Source organism: Moschus berezovskii, chromosome 12 (genome assembly GCF_049115385.1).
Source record: "Moschus berezovskii isolate FMDL1 chromosome 12, NW_MosBer_1.0, whole genome shotgun sequence".
Taxonomy (NCBI): domain Eukaryota; kingdom Metazoa; phylum Chordata; class Mammalia; order Artiodactyla; family Moschidae; genus Moschus; species Moschus berezovskii.
The window spans coordinates 82,563,203-82,583,315 of NC_142471.1; the positions used below are offsets into that span (position 1 = coordinate 82,563,203).

The window sequence follows — 20,113 nt, forward strand, 5'->3', positions numbered from 1 at the left end:
GCTTCCAGTATGAACTCCAGTTTTGTGGGTTTATCCCTCAGTCATAAAAGTTTTCCCTGGGTTAAAATTAAACACTCAAAGTCTGTTAAAAGGGCCTTTTCCTTCAGAGATGGTGACAGAGGAAATATGGATAGAAAGAAACATCAGTTAATATGCCTAGTCCATTCTTTGCATTTTAGCAGTTACTGAATGAAATGCCAGTATTTATCAGTTCCCACTTTAAATTCTTTAAAATGTGTAGCTTAGTTTCCATTCAGGTATGTTCCATAAAAATGATTTCAAGTGTGAAGAGCAGAGTCAAAGTACTAAGTATAGAGATTTCGAAAAAGAGCGCCATCAGTCTTATAAATAGCGAAACAACAAGGAGCTAATAATGGTAGCAAGAAATGATGTGACATTTATTGAACATCATTAAGACCAAAATTAAGTTGATATTACCCCTAAATTTTAGAATAGAATCTTTTTCATTTCTGTGTTCAAATGTATACTGAATTCTATAGTAATGACCTTCATCTTAAATTTTCTGATTTAACTACTATTGGTATAGATGCTGTTTTTATAGCAGGGTTTCTCAGACTTGGCACTGTTGAGATTTTGGGCCAGGATATTCTGTTGTGGGAGAGCCGTCCCATGCAGTGTAAGATGTTTATTAGCATTCTTGGTCTCCACCAACTAGATGCCAGTAGCACTACCCACCCCAGTTGTTACAAACCAAAAATGTCTCCAGATATTACCGAATGTCCCCTGGGCAGAGACAGGGGGGCACAATTGTCCCCAGTTCAGAATCAGTCTTATTTTAAGGTTTTTATCATTGTACTTCTACTTTTATTAAACTTTAACCAGTAAGAAAGCAATTGCAAAAAATTAATACTTCATTTCTATAAGCTTTTGTTTCTGCTTTTTATAATTAGAAAATTTTTGATACCTATTTTATTCTGTCTATATTATTGAAATTCTTTTATAATGATTATAAAGTTTTTTCATGTTCAGGTTGTTTGTTGAACTTGACTTAATGCCATCCATTAATGAAGAGAACCAGTACTTTATATTCACAATATTTTAATGATCTCTGCTTTAGTTAATCTTTCCTTATTTATAAATTATCAGATATTTGTTTATTTAAAAGATTCTATTGTGAAGAGTATGGGATCATTAATTAAGACATGTTAAGGCAACTAACTTACAGAATATTGCTATGATTAACACCTAAACTAGAGGTTGGATTAATTTCTAAGAAGCATCCCTGAGACCTTTATAACTGATCAAGCTAGTGTGTTTCACATAGTCTGGGGAGGACAGAAGTGATAAACCTCAGGGTCTCGAGAGGCAGTAAGCATAGAGATTAAGGTTATAAACCCTTTGAATCCCAACTTTGCTATTTACTAGGTTGGTGACCCCAGACAAGCAATTTAACATGTCTGTGACTCATTCTCTACATCTATCAAATGAAGTTAATAATGGCAATCACCTCACAAGATTATAATAAAAATTAAATGACTTAATATATGTATGTGTGTGTGTGTGTGTGTGTATATGAACCCCTTAAAGCAGTGCTTAGTACACAGTAAATACTCTAAATTATTATACATAATTATAATTGTATAATTACTTATGATTTCATTTGTACTTCTTATTGTCCATATGGAGTTCATGCCTTTCAAGCTTCTTTCCCATTTTTTTTTCTGTCCTTTTAATGCAGAGACTTCCTGAAAGTTAGTTATTGATCGGATTCTTATTTTGTACTCTCCATGGCTTGTCTCATCTGGTCTAAAGTTTCAGTTATCATCTATAGATAATTTTTAAATCCCTGTCACTAATCCCTCCTTCCTAAGATCCAGCTGAATTCTCAACAATTTAATTATTGTTTTTATTGTTCAGTTGCTAAGTCATGTCTGACTCTTTGCAGACCCATGGACTATATAGCACACCAGGCTCCTCTGTTCTTCACTGTCTCCCGGAGTTTGCTCAAATTCATTTCCATTGAGTCAGTGATGCCATCAAACCATCTCATCCTGTGTTACCCTCTTCTCCTCCTGCCCTCCATCTTTCCCATCATCAGTGTCTTTTACATTGAGTTGACTCTTCACATCAAGTGGCCAAAGTATTGGAACTTCCGCTTGAACACAGTTCTTCCAATCAATATTCAGGGTTGATTTCCTGTAGGATCGACTGGTTTGATCTCCTTGTAGTCCAAGAGACTCTCAAGAGTCTTCTCCAATAGCACAATTCAAAAGCGACAGTTCTTTGGTGCTCAGCCTTCTTTATGGACCAACTTTCACATCCATGCATGACTACTGGAAAAACCATAGCTTTGACTGTATGGACCTTTGTCAGCAAAGTGATGTCTCTGCTTCTTAATACTGTGTCTAGGTTTGTCATAGCTTTCCTTCCAAGGAATAAGTGTCTTTTAATTTCATGGCTGCAGTTACTGTCCACAGTAATTTTGGAGCCCAAGAAAATAAAGTCTGTCACTGCTTCTACTTTTTCCCTTCTATTTGCCATGACATGATGGGATTGGATTCCATGATCTTAGATTTTTGATGTTGAGTTTTAAGCCAGCTTTTTCACTCTTCTCTTTGACCTCTTTCAATAATGTAATATAATCAAACAAAAGCAAAAGCATAAACTGTTATCTCCATGCATTTCTGTCATATACTGTATTCTACTAGCTCATCAAAATAATATTTGTGCATTTCCAAATATGCCAGAGGACTTCACACCTCTGTATCTTTCTTTTTCTTTTCCATTAGCTTGGCATTTTTCCTGGGTATTGCTCAAACCCAAAATGTGAAACGGGGCTCCTGGGCACAGAAGTCTTTTTGTCCCCCTTTTCTTATAGGCAAGGCTCCAACCTCCATGGCCTTCCCTGAGTTCCAAAGGACAGGTTTGAACAGTTGGTAATCAAGAGAGGAGTAGCTAAGAAACCACCTGAGACAAGATTAAAGGGACCAGAGAAGCTCCTCAAGATTAGGAGACTCTAAATGAGAGTAAAAGAGTGCAAGCCCTGCATATACCCTAATTTTGTCAGCAAGCGCACCCTTGAACTCCTGCCATAAAACTTCTCATCCAACCCTCCCATACTAGGACACATAGTTTTCAAGAGCAGGAGTCTGTTGCGTCCCCCTTTACTTGGCAAAACAATAAATCTATTCTTTTCTACTTTACCCAAAACTCTTATCTTCATGATTCGATTTGGCACTGGTGCAGAGAGGCCGAGCTTTTGGCATGAAATATAACAGGTGTGTTTGATGTGTTCACAAATCATTTCCACCCTATCCCAGCCCATCACCAAGTTTTGTTGCTTTTGCCTCCAAAACATTTCTTGAATCCTTCCACTTCTCTCTCCACAGCTAATATCCTAGTTCTAGCCACTCGTCTCTCTTCCCTGGATCCCAGTAACAATCTCTCTTCTGCTTTTCCCTCATCCACTCTTGCTACCATTGCATTGTAAATTGAGTTGCATAATTTCCCTTATTAAAATCATCTGTGGCTTCATAATGACCATAATACAACCTAAAGCTCATGACTTGTCATAATATGGTATATGACCACCTCCCAGATGTTATTCCCAACTATGGTTACCAACAAAGGTCCATCTAGTCAAAGCTATGGTTTTTCCAGTAGTCATGTGTGGATGTGAGAGTTGGACTATAAAGAAAGCTGAGCGCCGAAGAATTGATGCTTTTGAACTGTGGTGTTGGATAAGACTCTTGAGAGTGCCTTGGACTGCAAGGAGATCCAACCAGTCAATCCTAAAGGAAATCCTAAAGTCCTGAATGTTCATTGGAAGGACTGATGGTGAAGTTGAAACTCCAATACTTTGGCCACCTGATGCAAAGAACCGACTCATTGGAAAAGATTGAAGGCAGGAGGAGAAGGGGACGACAGAAGATGAGATGGTTGGATGGCATCACAAATGAGATGAACATGAGTTTGAGTAGGCTCAGGGAGTTGGTGATGGACGGGGAAGCCTGGCATGCTGCAGTCCATGGGGTCACAAAGAGTCAGACACACCTGAGTGACTGAACTGACTTCTCACTCTGCTTCCTCAAGCAATCCAGGCTTTCTTCCACCTAAGACCTTTATCTATGCTTTTCTTTCTCCTCAGATTATCAGATTGCCCCTTGCTTTATGTCTCCTACCTGATGGGACATACCTTATCCTTTAGATCTCAATTGAACTATTTCCTCAGGGAAGGTTCCCTGTGATCTTTTTATAACTTGTTATTTTTCCTAATAACACACTGTATTTTTTCCTTTCTAACACAGAATCCATTTTGTAATTACATAGTTATGTGCTTTACTTTATTCATGTTTGTCTCATCACTCATCATATGCTCAGTAAGGGGAAAGATCTTACCTAGTTTGCTTACCATTGTATACTCATGGTCTAATACTGATACCTTTGTACAGAGCTTGGCCTAGAGTGGGTATTGAATAAATAAATGAAGGAATAAATGAGCATAGTAAATTGTAAAAGCATTCCTCTACTGTTTTTTTCTGTGTTCATAGAGATTGTAATTCTGTCATATGACTGATCGTATTCAGGGATAGCTGTGCGTATCAGTCTCTCCCACTGATCTGGGAACTCCCTCTACTTCTTGTTTTTCTGTCGGTGTCTGCATCTAACACAGTCAAGGGCACATAGTGTTTAGTAAATATTTGTTCCAGTGAGTACATCTACATTTTAAAAACGTTTATTACAAAGAAGATAGAAGTTCCTCGTGTATTTTTAATATCCTTTGCAAAGGCATGGTATAGATTAACCACTGGGATAGCCACGTGGAATTCTTCTTCCTGCTCCTGCTTGTTTTCTATGTAGAAAAAACTTTACTGGTTTAACTCTCCTAGCCATCCCCCCAGAACTCCTTCTTTCTTATTCTAAGATAGAGAGGAGTGATTCAATCTGATTGTTGAGTTTGGAAGGATAAACTGAAGACCAGCTCTTTTCTTTGCCTTACCTCTTTGGAGTTTGGCCTGCCTCACAGTGTGTGTTCTACTCTGCTCCTCTATCCCTTGAGTTTTACAGTGGTAGAACTTCATGGGAGAAAGCTTTTGTCATCTGCCTTTAATGGTGTGAGTTAGGTTAGTCTAATTCTGGGTTCAGTATTAGTAGTAAATCCTTTGCATGTAGATGCAAGCCACGTTCTCTAGTGTCTGCTCTATTAGTAGCAAACATGACATCTTGGCTTCCCTTCTGCCTTCCTCATTTCTCAGATACGCAGAATTCAGGTAGCAAAGAATAGACCCCTTCAAACTTCCAACACCTGTTATTTGTTATTATTAATCAGCACCAGGATCACCAGAATACAATTCTGCATCATGAGTTTTTATTTACTCCAAATAGTAACAGACCAGACAACTTGAAACATTTCAGGCTTTTTTTTACCCACAATACTTAGAATGGTTTTACATATTTTATAATCAATTTTTGTACCGGTTTAATGCAACAGGAAGTTTGTTTCAGAAATGAAGCTGCAGAGTCAACAGTCTGGATTTTCTTTCTTAGCATTTGAAGATACTGTGGTTTTGTGAAGAGCATATTTGCAATGGAAACTGCACAAAAGTTAATATACCTGCTACTGAGAGACTCTAAATGCATTTATATGAAGTTAATAAATCAATGCTGTTGCCTCGTCAGTGAAAAAGTCATCCAGTTAGTCATAGAGGTCACATTGATGGTCCTTAGATTTATAGGAACGTATAAGCACGTGATGATATTAGAATATTTCTAACCTCTCTGAAAGATACACAGATAAATATGTATATTTTCATATTTTTTATTTTACCAAATATGAATAGTTTTAAATTATGAGAGTAGACTATGTTGATTAAATAAAAAAAGTTTAGACATTACAAAAATGTAAAACATCAATCTCCTCTCTCATGTCTTGTTAAAGTTTGACACGTCTCCTGTCAGAGTTTATAGTGTATGTGTGTGCACGTACACATGCATTTAACATTGGTCTGTAGTTTGCTTTATTACTTAGAAAACATAGATATTTCTCATTAATACATACTGATCAACTTGGTTCTTTTTAAAGCTGATATATAAAGATGCCATATTTTGTAAATTATCTCCCATTGATGGATGGGAGGAAGTTCTTAAATATTCATAATTAGAAGCACTTTTATAAATGTATCCTTAAATACTTGTGGAAGTGTTTCTGTGACATCATTTAGCAGAGTAATAAGAATTGTTATCTAGTCTACATTGAGGAAATAATGCACGTTTACATTGCAGTACTCAGCAGTACTAAACTCCAAGTAGATTATCAGCAGTAATAAACTCCAAGTAGACAGGTGTACGGAGAAGGCAATGGCAAGCCACTCCAGTACTCTTGCCTAGAAAATCCCATGGATGGAGGAGCCTGGTAGGCTGCAGTCCGTGGGGTCGCTAAGGGTCAGACACGACTGAGCGACTTCACTTTCCCTTTTCACTTTCACACATTGGAGAAGGAAATGGCAACCCACTCCAGTGTTCTTGCCTGGAGAATCCCAGGGACGGGGGAGCCTGGTGGGCTTCCGTCTGTGGGGTCACACAGAGTCGGACACGACTGAAGTGACCTAGCAGCAGCAGCAGCAGACAGGTGTAACAAAATCTCAGTTCTAAAGTCTCTAGAAAATACTAGTCAAAAATTAGATATCTGTAGCCAATCCCTATCATCTCTTTAGTTTTTAACATTTATAAAATATGAAAATCCTCATTTAATTCCAGGATCATTCTCAGCTATGTATTTTGTTGAATATTTCTGTTGACTCTGCATTTTTCTGATAAAACATCATCATTTATTCACTAACAGAAGTGCCTCTACAGCATTGATTATGTAGCCTTCAAGCTAATAGAAATCCCCTGTTTTGTGAATTCCTGGCACACACTGTAGTTATTAAAGCTTCAAGTAAATACAAGGGAAATTTTTATGGTAGAAGTCAGTTGATCATTTTAAATGTTATATGCTGATATAAATATGCCTGTTTGTAAATGTCCCAAACTTTGGAATAACTTTGTTTATTATATGAGCCATATATTACATTAATCATTTCCAAAGTTCATTTGTCCCTTTGATATCATAATGCACATTTTTTTTTCACTTTCACATTTACCTTTAGAAACAACCCCTTTTGGTTGTGGGATGGGGAAGGTGATAGAAACTATGTGGTGAAAGGAGATGCCTAGTCCACGCAAACCAGGATTTGAAGTAATGGAGATGCTGGTGGCACTCCTCTCTCTTTTACTTCCTTCTCAGTAGATCTCATCAGTTCAGCCTTACCCACCTGTGAAGGTTCCTCCCTGTCTGCTGATGGCCTGGACTGAAGGAATGCATAATTAGAAAACTGAAATTCTACTTTCATAGAATCAGTTTGAAATCCATGCTCATAAATAAATTGTGTATGAAAGAGCATGACATATATATCTTTAAAATGGAGTATTTTGTGATTAAATGGCAATGAAATAATTTTCATGTGAATTACTATTATAGAGAAATGATATTAAGAATGTCACACCATGAAAAACTAGTGAAAAGTAGTAAGGATTGCTTATTAAACCTCTAGTGTGATTAAGGTAACTGAAAAGGATAAGATTCATAGACAACATGTTAGATCTAAAATTCCATGTGTCAGAAGTGGCATCAACATGGAATGATAATCTGGGAGAAATTTGAAGTACTTATGATGAACAAAGGGTAACAGTTTATCAAAAATTAACAGATAAAAAGTCAACAAGAAAACATTAAAAATCAGTAGTTTTTAATTTATGTATTTATCCAACAAGCATGTATTAAACACTTACTTTTCCCATACAGTTTGCAAGTTACAGGGATACCAAAATGAATTAGACAAGGTAATTCAGTTATACATCTTATCATTTAAGTGCACAGTAAAACTACTGAATATCAATTTTTTATCTAATTTTGAAAGATATACTTAGATGACCATACTGAAAATTGGCAGAGATAATTTACTCATTGCTGTGGCAGTATACATTGCTCGTGTTTGGAATGCAATTTGATGTATATTGCTTGTATTTGGAATGCAATTTGATGTATACAAGTTATTGTAAGCATCTTTAAAATGTTTATGCCATTTAAAGCAGTAATTTCACTTAGCTGTATCCAAAGGGAAATAATCCAAAGCACAGAGGAAGCTTTATGAACAAAGGTGTTCACAGAAATTTATTTATGATAGAAAAAAACAGGAAGAACTTAAATGCTGTACTATAAATGAATGATTAAATTAACTGTGTTATAGCCACTTAAACTACTACATATTTATCTTAAACGGTATTAATTGGCAAATGTAAATAACTGGGGGAAATATATATGATAGTATAAGGCAAAAGAAAGAACTAGAAGGTAAGATTACATAGTATCATATGGAAGCAAAAGACCTGAGACGAAGCATACCCACATTTTAATCTCATTGAATTTGTGTACTAGGACTTTGGGTGAAAATTGTCCTTCTTTCTAATTAAATAGTACTTGTTTATATTTCTGTAACTAAAAAGAATGTTCTTTTAGTTAAGGCTTCTCCATGGCACTTAGAGGTAACTGAAAAAAAATGGAATGGTGAAAGAAATCATAAAAATACTTGGAACATGCATTTTGCTAAACTAGCAATGTTGGCCCATCCTCATCAATATCTGATGATTCAGAGAAAGGAGACAGTAGCCAATGCAAACTGCCCTTAGTTACTGTGCAGTAGGTGAAGGATGCTCTTCTTGACTCCTGTAGGCAATCAGTCTATGCACTGAAGCATGAGATCTGCTTACCATTGTATAGCTCTAGCTAGCTGCAAATACATAAATATTCATACCGTTAGCATCCAGCCCCTTTAAAGCTAGCAACAGTAATCTTTCCTTTAAGTGAGATCTGAATTCTACAACTTGGTTATATGCTGAATTGTGAAATGATTCCTATAATTTATCTTAAATGCCATCCTTTATTTCAGTAGTCTCTCCTCCTTGTTAGCTAACGAAAATGGAAACCAATCACCACCCAATTCTGATAGGCATGAAAGCTCTTACCAAACCATTTGAACTGAAAGTTGAGAAAGGGCAACTATTGATGGCATAGTGGGAAGAACGATCCCTACCATTGTATGTATTTGAAAAGATATATATATATTAAAATGAACATTGTATAGCAGCATCTATGGTATATTGTTCCTCTCCATTTAACTTTACACTTACTTTTAAAAAATATTTATTGCAAGGGATTTTATGCTTGTGTAAACATCAAATGCTCCAAATCATTGACTTTTTCTCTCTTTCCAACTTGAGCATTCCTTCAGAATTTTTATTCAGTATTACATTCCTACAAGTTCAGAACACAGTGAACTCCATATATATTAGGTATTGTTTCTCAATCCATTCTTGTAACTATTATGTTTTTTCCCTAGCTAGGTGTTAGTTCTCAAGTACAGTAATATAGTGAGGACCTGTGAAGGAGGCTGTGGGGTCCTCCATTAACCCACACTCTCTTCTTTACCTCAGATGTAATTGCTGTCCTAGATTGTTTTGTGTGTGTGTGGTATGACTTAATTCATTCCTTGATATATATATAATTTTCTTTGTTACTTTATGATTTACTAACTTTATGTCATGTATTCATATATGTAATCTACCTGTCATTTATATGTCTGCCTAAGTGTTCTTGCCTGGAGAATCCCAGGGACGGGGGAGCCTGTGGGCTGCCGTCTATGGGGTTGCACAGAGTCAGACATGACTGAAGTGACTTAGCAACAACAAAATATTGGTTATTTTTGCTTATTTTTGAGTTATGTAAAAAGGGTATCATTCTGTCTGGAACTTGCTTTTTATTCACTTGTTTCTAAAATTCATCATGTTGTTGAGTATAGATATGTGAATATGCTTTTTCTCTTTTTAATGCACATTTGAGTTTTCAGTTTTTGTTGTTGCAAACAGTGCTGTTTTGATCATCCTGGTGCACACTGCAAGAGTGTCTGTCCGTATTCCATCAGGATATATGCCTGATGGAATTACTGAGTATAAGGCATGTAAATATTGAACTTTACAAGGGAGCAGCAAGCTTTCTATCAAAATGATTAAACCAGTTTATACTTCCATTGGCACATTACCAAATTCACCAGTGATCTATATTCTCTTAAATGCTATATTTTCAGACTTCTTATGCATTAAAAATCTCTCTCCCAACATATGAAGTTTTTTGTTTGTTTTTGGTATTCTTCATACTGTTGTGCTTGGGTACATTTCTTACTTTTACGGTGCCTGAAATTATCAGTCATTTCTTTTTGTGGTTATCATTTTTGTGTCTTGTTTAAGAACTCTTTCCTTACCTTAGATCAGAAGGTTATTCTCCTGTTTTTTCTTTAATAATTCTTAAGGTTTGTGTTTCACATTTAGGTCTTTAGTTTATTTGGAACTAATTTTTGCTTACATTCCACAGTAAGATATAGCTTTATTTTTCTCCACATGATAACCAGTTGTCTGAGCAGCATTTATTGAATGGTTTCTCCTTTCTCTAGTGATCTGCAAAGCCACATCTTTTATTTAAAAATAATAATCAGAATAACATTTGTGAATCTATTTTAAGATTCTGTTTTCTGCTAAATTGGTCAACATTCATTTCTTTCACAACTGTCTTAATTATTGTTAAATGCACACTATTAACTTTTAACTACTTAATTACTGTTACTTTATAATGAATCTTAATCTAAAGCAGAACACTTCCCTTTATCCTTCTTTATCTTCATCAAGAATATCTTGGCTGTATTTGACCTTTTGCTTTTATATATACATTTCCAAATCAGCTTATATCCATGAAAATCTCATGATTCCACTCATCCTACAGTCTCTTTTGAGAGATTTTACATCTTTATTAAGCTGAGATTTCTCATCTGTAAACTTAGAATATACTGATTTTTTTGTCTTAATCTTTTAATAAAAATCTTTTGTGAGTTTTATTTTTAGATACCTTGTAGTTTTAAATGTAAAATTTTTAATGACATCAGTATTCTCTTTATTGCTGGTGCATGAAAATATAATAGATTTTTGTATGTTGATTTTTTGGCCACTATCTTTGTTAAACTCTATTTTTTAAAGTTTTATTATAGAAGATTTAAAGCACATACAAAAGTAAAATATAGTGAATCCTAGGTACTTATCACTTAACTTTCAGTTCAGTTCAGTTGCTCAGTCATGTCTGAATTTTTGTGACCCCATGAAATGCAGCACGCCAGGCCTCCCTGTCCATCACCAACTCTTGGAGTCCACCCAAACCCACGTCCATTGAATCGATGATGCCATCCAGCCATCTCATCCTCTGTTGTTGTCCCCTTCTCCTCCTGCCTTCAGTCTTTCCCAGCATCAGGGTCTTTTCAGATGAGTCAGTTCTTTGCATCAGGTGGCCAAAATATTGGACTTTCAGCTTTAGCATCAGTCCTTCCAGTGAACACCCAGGACTGATTTCCTTTAGGATGGATTGGTTGGCTCTTCTTCCTGTCCAGGATACTCTCAAAAGTCTCCTCCAGCACCACAGTTCAAAAGCATCAATTCTTCAGCACTCAGCTTTCTTTATAGTCCAACTCTCACATCCATACATGACTACTGGAAAAACCATAGCCTTGACTAGACAGACCTTTGTTGGCAAAGTAATGTCTCTGCTTTTTAATATGCTATCTAGGTTGGTCATAGCTTTTCTTCCAAGGAGCAAGATTTTTTAATTTCATGGCTGCAGTCACCTTCTGCAGTGATTTTGGAGCCCCCAGAGATAAAGTCTGTCACTGTTTCCCCATCTATTTGCCATGAAGTGATGGGACTGGATGCCATGATCTTAGTTTTCCAAATGTTGAGCTTCAAGCCAACCTTTTTATGCTTCTCTTTCACTTTCATCAAGAGACTCTTTAGTTCTTCTTCACTGTCTGCCATGAGGGTGGTGTCATCTGCATATCTGAAGTTATTGATATTTCTCCCGGCAATCTTGATTTCAGCTTGTGCTTCATCCAGCCCAGCATTTCTCATGATGCACTCATGTAAATTAAATAAGCAGAGTGACAATATACAGCCTTGACGTACTTCTTTCCCGATTTGGAACCAGTCTGTTGTTCCATGTCCAGTTCTAACTGTTGCTTCTTGACCTGCATACACATTTCTCAGGAGGCAGGTCAGGTGGTCTTAACAGGTGGTCACTTAAAGAGTTATCAATTTATGGCCAGTATTGTTTAATCTATGTCACTTCTCATTTTTCTCTTGTATTACTTGAAACATACGTATTATTATGTCTCTGTACTTTAAAAAATATAACTAAAATCCATTATTACACATAAGGTAATTGACAACAAATAACGATTCATCAAATATTGTCAATGTTCAAATTTCCAATTATTTATAAATGTCATTATTTTGTGTGAATTAAGTTCCAAATAAGGTCCACACATGACAAGCAGCTGATATTTTAAATCTCTTTTAATCTAAAAACTTCCTCTACTTAAAAAGAATTTTTTGACATATAATTGATTAGTGATGTTGTGCATCTTCTCATTTCCCTGTTAGCCATTCATATGTCTTCTTTGGAAAAAATGTCTGTTCAAATCCTCTGCCCATTTTTTAATCAAGTTGTTTAAGAATATAAGCTATTATAGAATGTCCCTCAATTTAGACTCATTTGTTCCTTAGAGATTAGATTCAGGTTAAATAATTTGGGACAAGAATAATATATAAGCAAGATTGTATCGTCAGAACATTACATCAGAAGGCATATAATGCCAGTTTTGTTTCATTTTCAGTTATGTTAGGTTTGATTGCTTAAGTAAGATTGTGTCTGCCAGGTTACTCCAATGAGAAAATAGTCTTTTCCATGGATATTTACTAAATGATACAGGGGATGACTCAGATCTTGTGCATAGCCTTTTTCCCAGTAACTTTTCATGCAGTCATTTTAGTGTCCACTAATGATGCTTCCCCGAGTCAATTATTACATAGGTAGTTGGACAGTGGCAACTTTCTAATAATGGAATTCCTCTTCATTTGTTAGCTAGTAAAATTCTGGGGGAAAAAGGACAGAAGTTCCTCTTCCTGTTACCCCATTCTTTTAATTTCTCCTTTTTAAGATTTTCTGTGGACTCATGAATTTCTTTTTATGTCATGTGTTATAAAAATATTATTGTCATTATTTTTGATGCTCAAATTGTCCCAGATTTGGATATAGGCAACCCCTTGAACTAAATTTCTGTGTCTTTTGACACGTTTCCATCAGTTTTTGGTCGATTTCCTTCCTTCTTATGCAACAAAATATTCTAGGCTCACCTTGAATATTACCTACCTCAGCCCTGGGACAAGTTATTTCAAGGATTCCTGGTATCTCTGGTTGGTACTGGTTTTAGAAACTAAGATTAACATGCTAGATGTGCTCATTACTACTGGGTGGTGTTGCTTCCGAGTACTTTAAATGGACAGAAAAAAAAATACCATTTTTTTAAATCATAAATTTTTATACTGATTTCTTCCATTCAAATCCAAAAATGACAGTTTTTTTTCCTCCATCCATTTTCTATGTACATCTTCCTTTTCCTAGTGAAAACTGTGGTTTGTAACAGTGTCAATGTAATTATCCATTTCTTACAACTTTCTAAAATAATTTTAGAATAGTACTCTTGCCTGGAAAATCCCATGGATGGAGGAGCCTGGTAGGCTGTAATCCGTGGGGTGGCTAAGGGTCGGACACGACTGAGCGACTTCACTTTCACACATTGGAGAAGGAAATGGCAACCCACTCCTGTGTTCTTGCCTGGAGAATCCCAGGGATGGGGGAGCCTGGTGGGCTTCCGTCTATGGGGGCACACAGAGTTGGATACGACTGAAGTGACTTAGCAGCAGCAGCAGCAGCAGCTGTGTACCCTCACTAACAACAAAAGTAGTAAAAGTTAAGATTCCTTTGTAATTCTTACTGCCTTACAATATATCTCACTGAGGGTATATAGACTACTGTTTTTGAAAATTACTTGAGTTCTTTTTAATTTTTATCTGTGATTATTTGAAAAAGATTTATTTTGTTCTGTTTGTGTTTAATTCAGCTGTCATTTTGTGTTAAACTTTATGGTTCTTTTTCTCAACTTTATTTAATTCTATTTGTCAAGTATGTAAATAATCATCATGGTTCAAAAGTCAAAAGTATATTAAAAGAGATACACGCAGATGAGTTTAATTTTATTCCTTATTTATTCCACCCCATTTTCACTCACTGCTGTAGGTGATCAACTTTGTTAGTTTCTGGTTCATCTTTCTGTGTTTCTTTTCATCTGCATATTTTGTACTGTATAATACTCCATTTATGGATGTGCTATAGTTTATTCAACCCATCTCTTAAGAATGGACACAGGTAGTTTACAATATTTGGTGATTACAAATAAAAACAGTGGAAACAGTGTCAGACTTTGTTTTTTGGGGCTCCAAAATCACTGCAGATGCTGATTGCAGCCATGAAATTAAAAGATGCTTACTCCTTGGAAGGAAAGTTATGATCAACCTTGATAATATATTAAAAAGCAGAGACATTACTTTGCCAACAAGGGTCCATCTAGTCAAGGCTATGGTTTTTCCCGTGGTCGTGTATGGATGTGAGAGTTGGACTGTGAAGAAAGCTGATCGCCGAAGAATTGATGCTTTTGAACTGTGGTGTTGGAGAAGACTCTTGAGAGTCCCTTGTACCTCAAGGAGATCCAACCAGTCCATTCTAAGGGAGATCGATCCTGGGTGTTCATTGGAAGGACTGATGCTAAAGCTGAAACTGCAATACTTTGGCTACCTCATGCGACGAGTTGACTCACTGGAAAAGACTCTGATGCTGGGAAGGGTTGGGGGCGGGAGGAGAAGGGGACGACCGAGAATGAGATGGCTGGATGGCATCACCGACTCTGTGGACATGAGTTTGAGTGAACTCAGGGAGTTGGTGATGGACAGGGAGGCCTGGCGTGCTGTGATTCATGGGGTCGCAGAGAGTCAGACACAACTGAGCGACTGAACTGAACTGAATAACTTTGTGCATATATTGTTTTGTACTTACAGGGTATATTACTGGTGGTGAATGGTGAAGTCAAAGGAAAAATATAAATGTAGTTTTGTTCAGTTAAGTTCAGTTGCTCAATTGTGTCCGACTTTCTGCGACCCCATGAATCACAGCACGCCAGGCTTCCCTGTCCATCACCAACTCCCGGAGTTCACTCAAACTCATGTCCATTGAGTCAGTGATGCCATCCAGCCATCTCATTCTCTGTCATCCCCTTCTCCTCCCGCCCCCAATCCTTCCTAGCATCAGAGTCTTTTCCAGTGAGTCAACTCTCGCATGAGGTGGCCAAAGTATTGGAGTTTCAGCTTTAGCATCAGTCCTTCCAATGAATACCCAGGATTGATCTCCTTTAGAATGGACTGCTTGGATCTCCTTGCAGTCCAAGGGACTCTCAAGAGTCTTCTCCAGCACCACAGTTCAGAAGCATCAATTCTTCGGCGATCAGCTTTCTTCACAGTCTAACTCTCACATCCATACATGACCACGGGAAAAACCATAGCCTTGACTAGATGGACCTTGGTTGGCAAAGTAATGTCTCTGCTTTTTAATATGCTATCTAGGTTGGTCATAACTTTCCTTCCAAGGAGTAAGCTTCTTTTAATTTCATGGCTGCAGTCAGCATCTGCAGCAGTGATTTTGGAGCCCAAAAAAATGAAGTCTGACACTGTTTCCACTGTTTGCCCATCTATTTCCCATGAAGTGATGGGACCAGATGCCAATACTACCAAATTCTTCTCCTTTGAAGTTTAACCATCTAAAATTCTCCTATCAATATTTGAGTACACCTGTTTACCCACAGCTTATGAAAAAATGTGTCATCAAATTTTTGGAGTTTTACCAATCTGATAGATGAGACATGATATCCCTGTGTAGTAAATTTTCAGGTCTTTATTATGAGTAATATTGAGCACTTTTCATATGTGTAGGGATGATTTTTATACTTTTTCTGTGAACTCACTTTTTATGACTTCCCCATTTTTTAATCAGCCTTTTGGTCTTTTTTCCCCTTGATTATAAATTTCCTTTACACATTAGAGAGATTAGACTTTTATCAGTGATGTATGTGGCAAGTATTTTCTTTAAGATTGTCATTCATCTTTCTACTCATGTGTTTTGCTGTGCAGTTTTTAAAATTAAATGGAATACTCTTATATTTCATTTATATTTTGAACCATAGTGAGAAGTTCTTGACACTGTCAACTTATAAAGGAATTTCCCTGTTCTTTCACTTTGTCCTTACATAGTATTATTATTTTTGCACTTAAATCTTTGACCCAGTTAGAGCGTATTTTGATATGTGCTGTGAGATAAAGAGGCAGTTTTAGCTTTGACAGTCCATTTATTGTCACATAGCATATAGCTCTAGTTATTCTAACACAGCTTATTAAAAAGTCCATCTTCTTTTCTTTTTACAGTGATTTTAGATGGCTCTTTCAGCATATGCTAAATGTCCATTTGTTTCTTAAGCTCGTTCTATCTTCTGTGTCCCACTGCTCTATTTATATGTCAGTACTGCACTCTTTTAATTATGAAGGACTAGTGGTACTCTTGCCTAGAAAATCGCATGGACAGAGGAGCCTGGTGGGCTGCAGTCCATGGGGTCGCTACTAGTAGGACACGACTGAGCGACTTCACTTTCACTTTTCACTTTCACACATTGGAGAAGGAAATGGCAACCCACTCCAGTGTTCTTGCCTGGAGAATCCCAGGGACGGCGGATTCTGGTCAGCTGCCGTCTGTGGGGTCGCACAGAGTCGGACACGACTAAAGCGACTTAGCAGCAGCAGCAGCAGTGGTATGATCTAGTATCTCATAGAGCTAGTTATCCTTCTTTGTTTTCTCTTGTTTTTAGATCTTTCTTGAAAAAAAATTCAATATTTTTTCTAGACTGTTCTCTTCTTTTAATAATATGAACTTTAGAATCAATGCACCCAGGACCAGGGGAAAAAGTATTAGTATTTTTCCCTAGGATCAAGTAAAATTTTATTTAACTGGGGATAGTAACCATTTTTCTGACGTCCTATTCATGAAAAACCTTGAAGGAGAAAATGGCAACCCACTCCAGGATTCATATATGAAAAAATCCCATGGACAGAGGAATCTGGTGGGTTCCTGTCCAAAGGGTTGCACAGTCAGACACAACTGAGCAACTAAGCAAGCCATCCATAAGAAATTCAAGTTAGTGACAATGAAGGCTACTTATTTTTGTTTGCTGTGGCTGGATGGCATCACCGACTCGATGGACATGAGTTTGAGTGAACTCCGGGAGTTGGTGATGGACAGGGAGGCCTGGCATGCTGTGGTTCATGGGGTCGCAGGGTCGGACACGACTGAGCAACTGAACTGAATTTTATATCTTGTCACCCTACTGAATTGTTTTATTATTTGAGTTGGTTTTATCACTGATTCTTGGGTTTTAGAAGTATGTTTTTTTGAAATCACCCGAAAATCAGGTAGCTTTATTTCTTCTTTCAAATTCTTATTCCTTTAATTATTTTTGCTAGCCTAATTTTAATGGCTAGAATTATAGAGAATTAAAATCTCTTTCCAAATTCTTTAATGTTAATTTAAAATTGTGATGATAGAAACTACAAATCTGCCATTATTCATTTAATAAAGAATTATTATAAAATTTATTGCTGAACTAATTACTCGAGTGAATTTTTCCTTTAAAACAGACTTAAAAAGGAATTAGAACTTTATAAGGAAGACGACATGCAAAGTGTTTATGATGCTCTCCAAACAGAAATAGAATTTTTGGAGTTGGTAAGTCATCACTGATTGTTTAACTTTTGTTTAGCACTTTTTTTTTTACCTACTGATAAGACTGTTTTTACCAGAACAAATTTCATTAAATTAATGTCCTGCCCTTCACATGGGTTTGCACTAGATACAAAAAACAAAACAGCAACAAGCAAAAACTAAAGTAAAAATATGAACCTGTGAAATGTTTTCAGTCTTGGTGAATTGATGCTGCATAAGGCAAGTTATATTTAAAGAGAATATAAATTAAAAAAAATTTAAACCTGACCTCACAACATCCCGTTGACTGAAACTGTTATTAGAGGATTAATGCACTGAAGAAAATTAACTATCATAATGCTTAAAAGCTTTTTGTTTTTGTTAGGAATAAATTATACTTCTATTATATTTGACCCTAAAACTTTCTTATTACAGATTTTTATGATTTCACGAATTTTGGATTCAGTTATTGGAAACCCATTTTCAGATTGTGTGGGAACACTTCAAATTGCTTTTAACCTCTTTGGTTGTTTATAAAATGAAGAAGTATTTGTCATGCTCTATTTTAATAGAGGACATATATAGCTAGCTTTAAAGCATGTTAAAATATAGTTTTAATTTAATACACTTTGTTTTCTTTCATATTTATTTTCCAAAAACATTTTCTTGTTCAAAATTTCCCAATAGATTGTGTTAGGAGTTATATTTTATAGGATTTATATCCTTATTAAAACTTTCAGTAGTAAATTTTAGAGATGCCCAGTTGTGCCAGATTTACATGAATTTTATGTAATTCTTTTATTAAGAATTTCATTTGTCTCATGAAAAATTGTATGTTTTTGTTTCAGACATTGGCACAGAAAGATCATCAGGAAACAAAATAACTTGTAAAGAATTGACCAACTATCTAAGATTTGGTCAAAGCATCTTAGTAGCAGATCTTTGTGGTAGATACATGAATGATACCCATTACAACAGATTCTTGTGGAAAACTTGAAGTTAAAAATATTTAGAGTTGTTTGATATCTAGAATTGATATATTAGATCTCTAAAATATAAGTTTTGGTCTTGTTACCTACTGAAACTTAAGGGTTTTTATGTGGCTTGATTGTGTTTCTAAAGGAATTAAAAAGGAGAAACAGATATTGTATTCTCAGATTTTTTATTCACCCTGACCCTTAAGCTGATTTGTACTTTCTGATGTTATTCATTCTTTGTTTGCAGCTTACCTTGAATCAAATCAAACACGTATAGGTGGAAAAACTCAGATTATAGACCCAATTTTTGTCAGTACTGTTTGCACCACTGAAGATGTTTACTTTGATTTTAATCCTTTGTAATCACAAGGTGATGTCTTTTGACAGAGGACTTCTGAGGTCTTTCATCTTGAGTAGCCAGCTTTCTCCACTTTTCTTCAAATATATCTATAGATTTGAGTCTGGGGCACCTGAAGCCACTTTGCAGCACTTTGTCCTGCCAGTTTTATTCCTAATGCCAGTGTTGGTTAGAATGAAATAAGTCGTTTACTTGGGGAGATACATAGTCTCCGTTTGGTCATCAGGATTCACTTTTGCTGGTGTCCTAAAATATTGAAACTGAAAACAGTGTACTTATGTTTGGATCAACCTTGGTATTGTCACTAAATTTCCAGCATCAGATATCTTTCTGCTGTTGGAAGTCCTAACTAGGAAGAAAGGTATGTTGAAATCAAAACATATGTCCACACAGAAATTTGAACACCAACGTTCATAGCAGCATTATTTAAAATACCCAAAAAGTGGAAAGAACACAATGTCCATTTGCTGATGAATGGATAAATAAAACAGGGTAACCGGTCCATTCTAAAGATCAGTCCTGGGTGTTCATTGGAAGGACTGATGCTCAAGCTGAAACTCCAGTACTTTGGCCACCTCATACGAAGAGTTGACTCACTGGAAAAGACTCTGATGCTGGGAGGGATTGGGGAGCAGGAGGAGAAGGGGAGACAGAGGATAAGATGGCTGGATGGCATCACTGACTCGAGGGACATGAGTTTGAGTGAACTCCGGGAGTTGGTGATGGACAGGGAGGCCTGGCATGCTGTGGTTGATGGGGTAGCAAAGAGTTGGAAACGACTGAGCGACTGAACTGAACTGAACTGAACTGAACTGAATTATTTTAAAAAATTTTGGAGTATAGTTGATTTACAACGTTGTGTTAGTTTCAGGTGCACGATAAAGTGACTCAGTTAAACATACACACATATTCATTATACTGCATTCTTTTCTTGTATAGGCTGTCACAGAATATTGAGTAGCATTCCATGTGCTATACAGTAGGTCCTTGATG

General features: G+C 36.3%; 1 protein-coding gene across 1 annotated transcript in view; it reads left to right on the top strand.

Annotated features, from left to right (window-relative positions):
• The window catches only part of CCDC172 (coiled-coil domain containing 172), a 57,104-nt gene extending 38,435 nt beyond the window's left edge, over positions 1–18,669 (top strand). Inside the window, exons 7-8 of the mRNA XM_055425912.2 lie at positions 17,722–17,809; positions 18,634–18,669. Of these exons, the coding sequence (XP_055281887.2) occupies positions 17,722–17,809; positions 18,634–18,669 (124 nt within the window). The remainder of the gene's footprint in view (positions 1–17,721; positions 17,810–18,633) is intronic.
• The last annotated feature ends 1,444 nt before the right edge of the window (positions 18,670–20,113 follow it).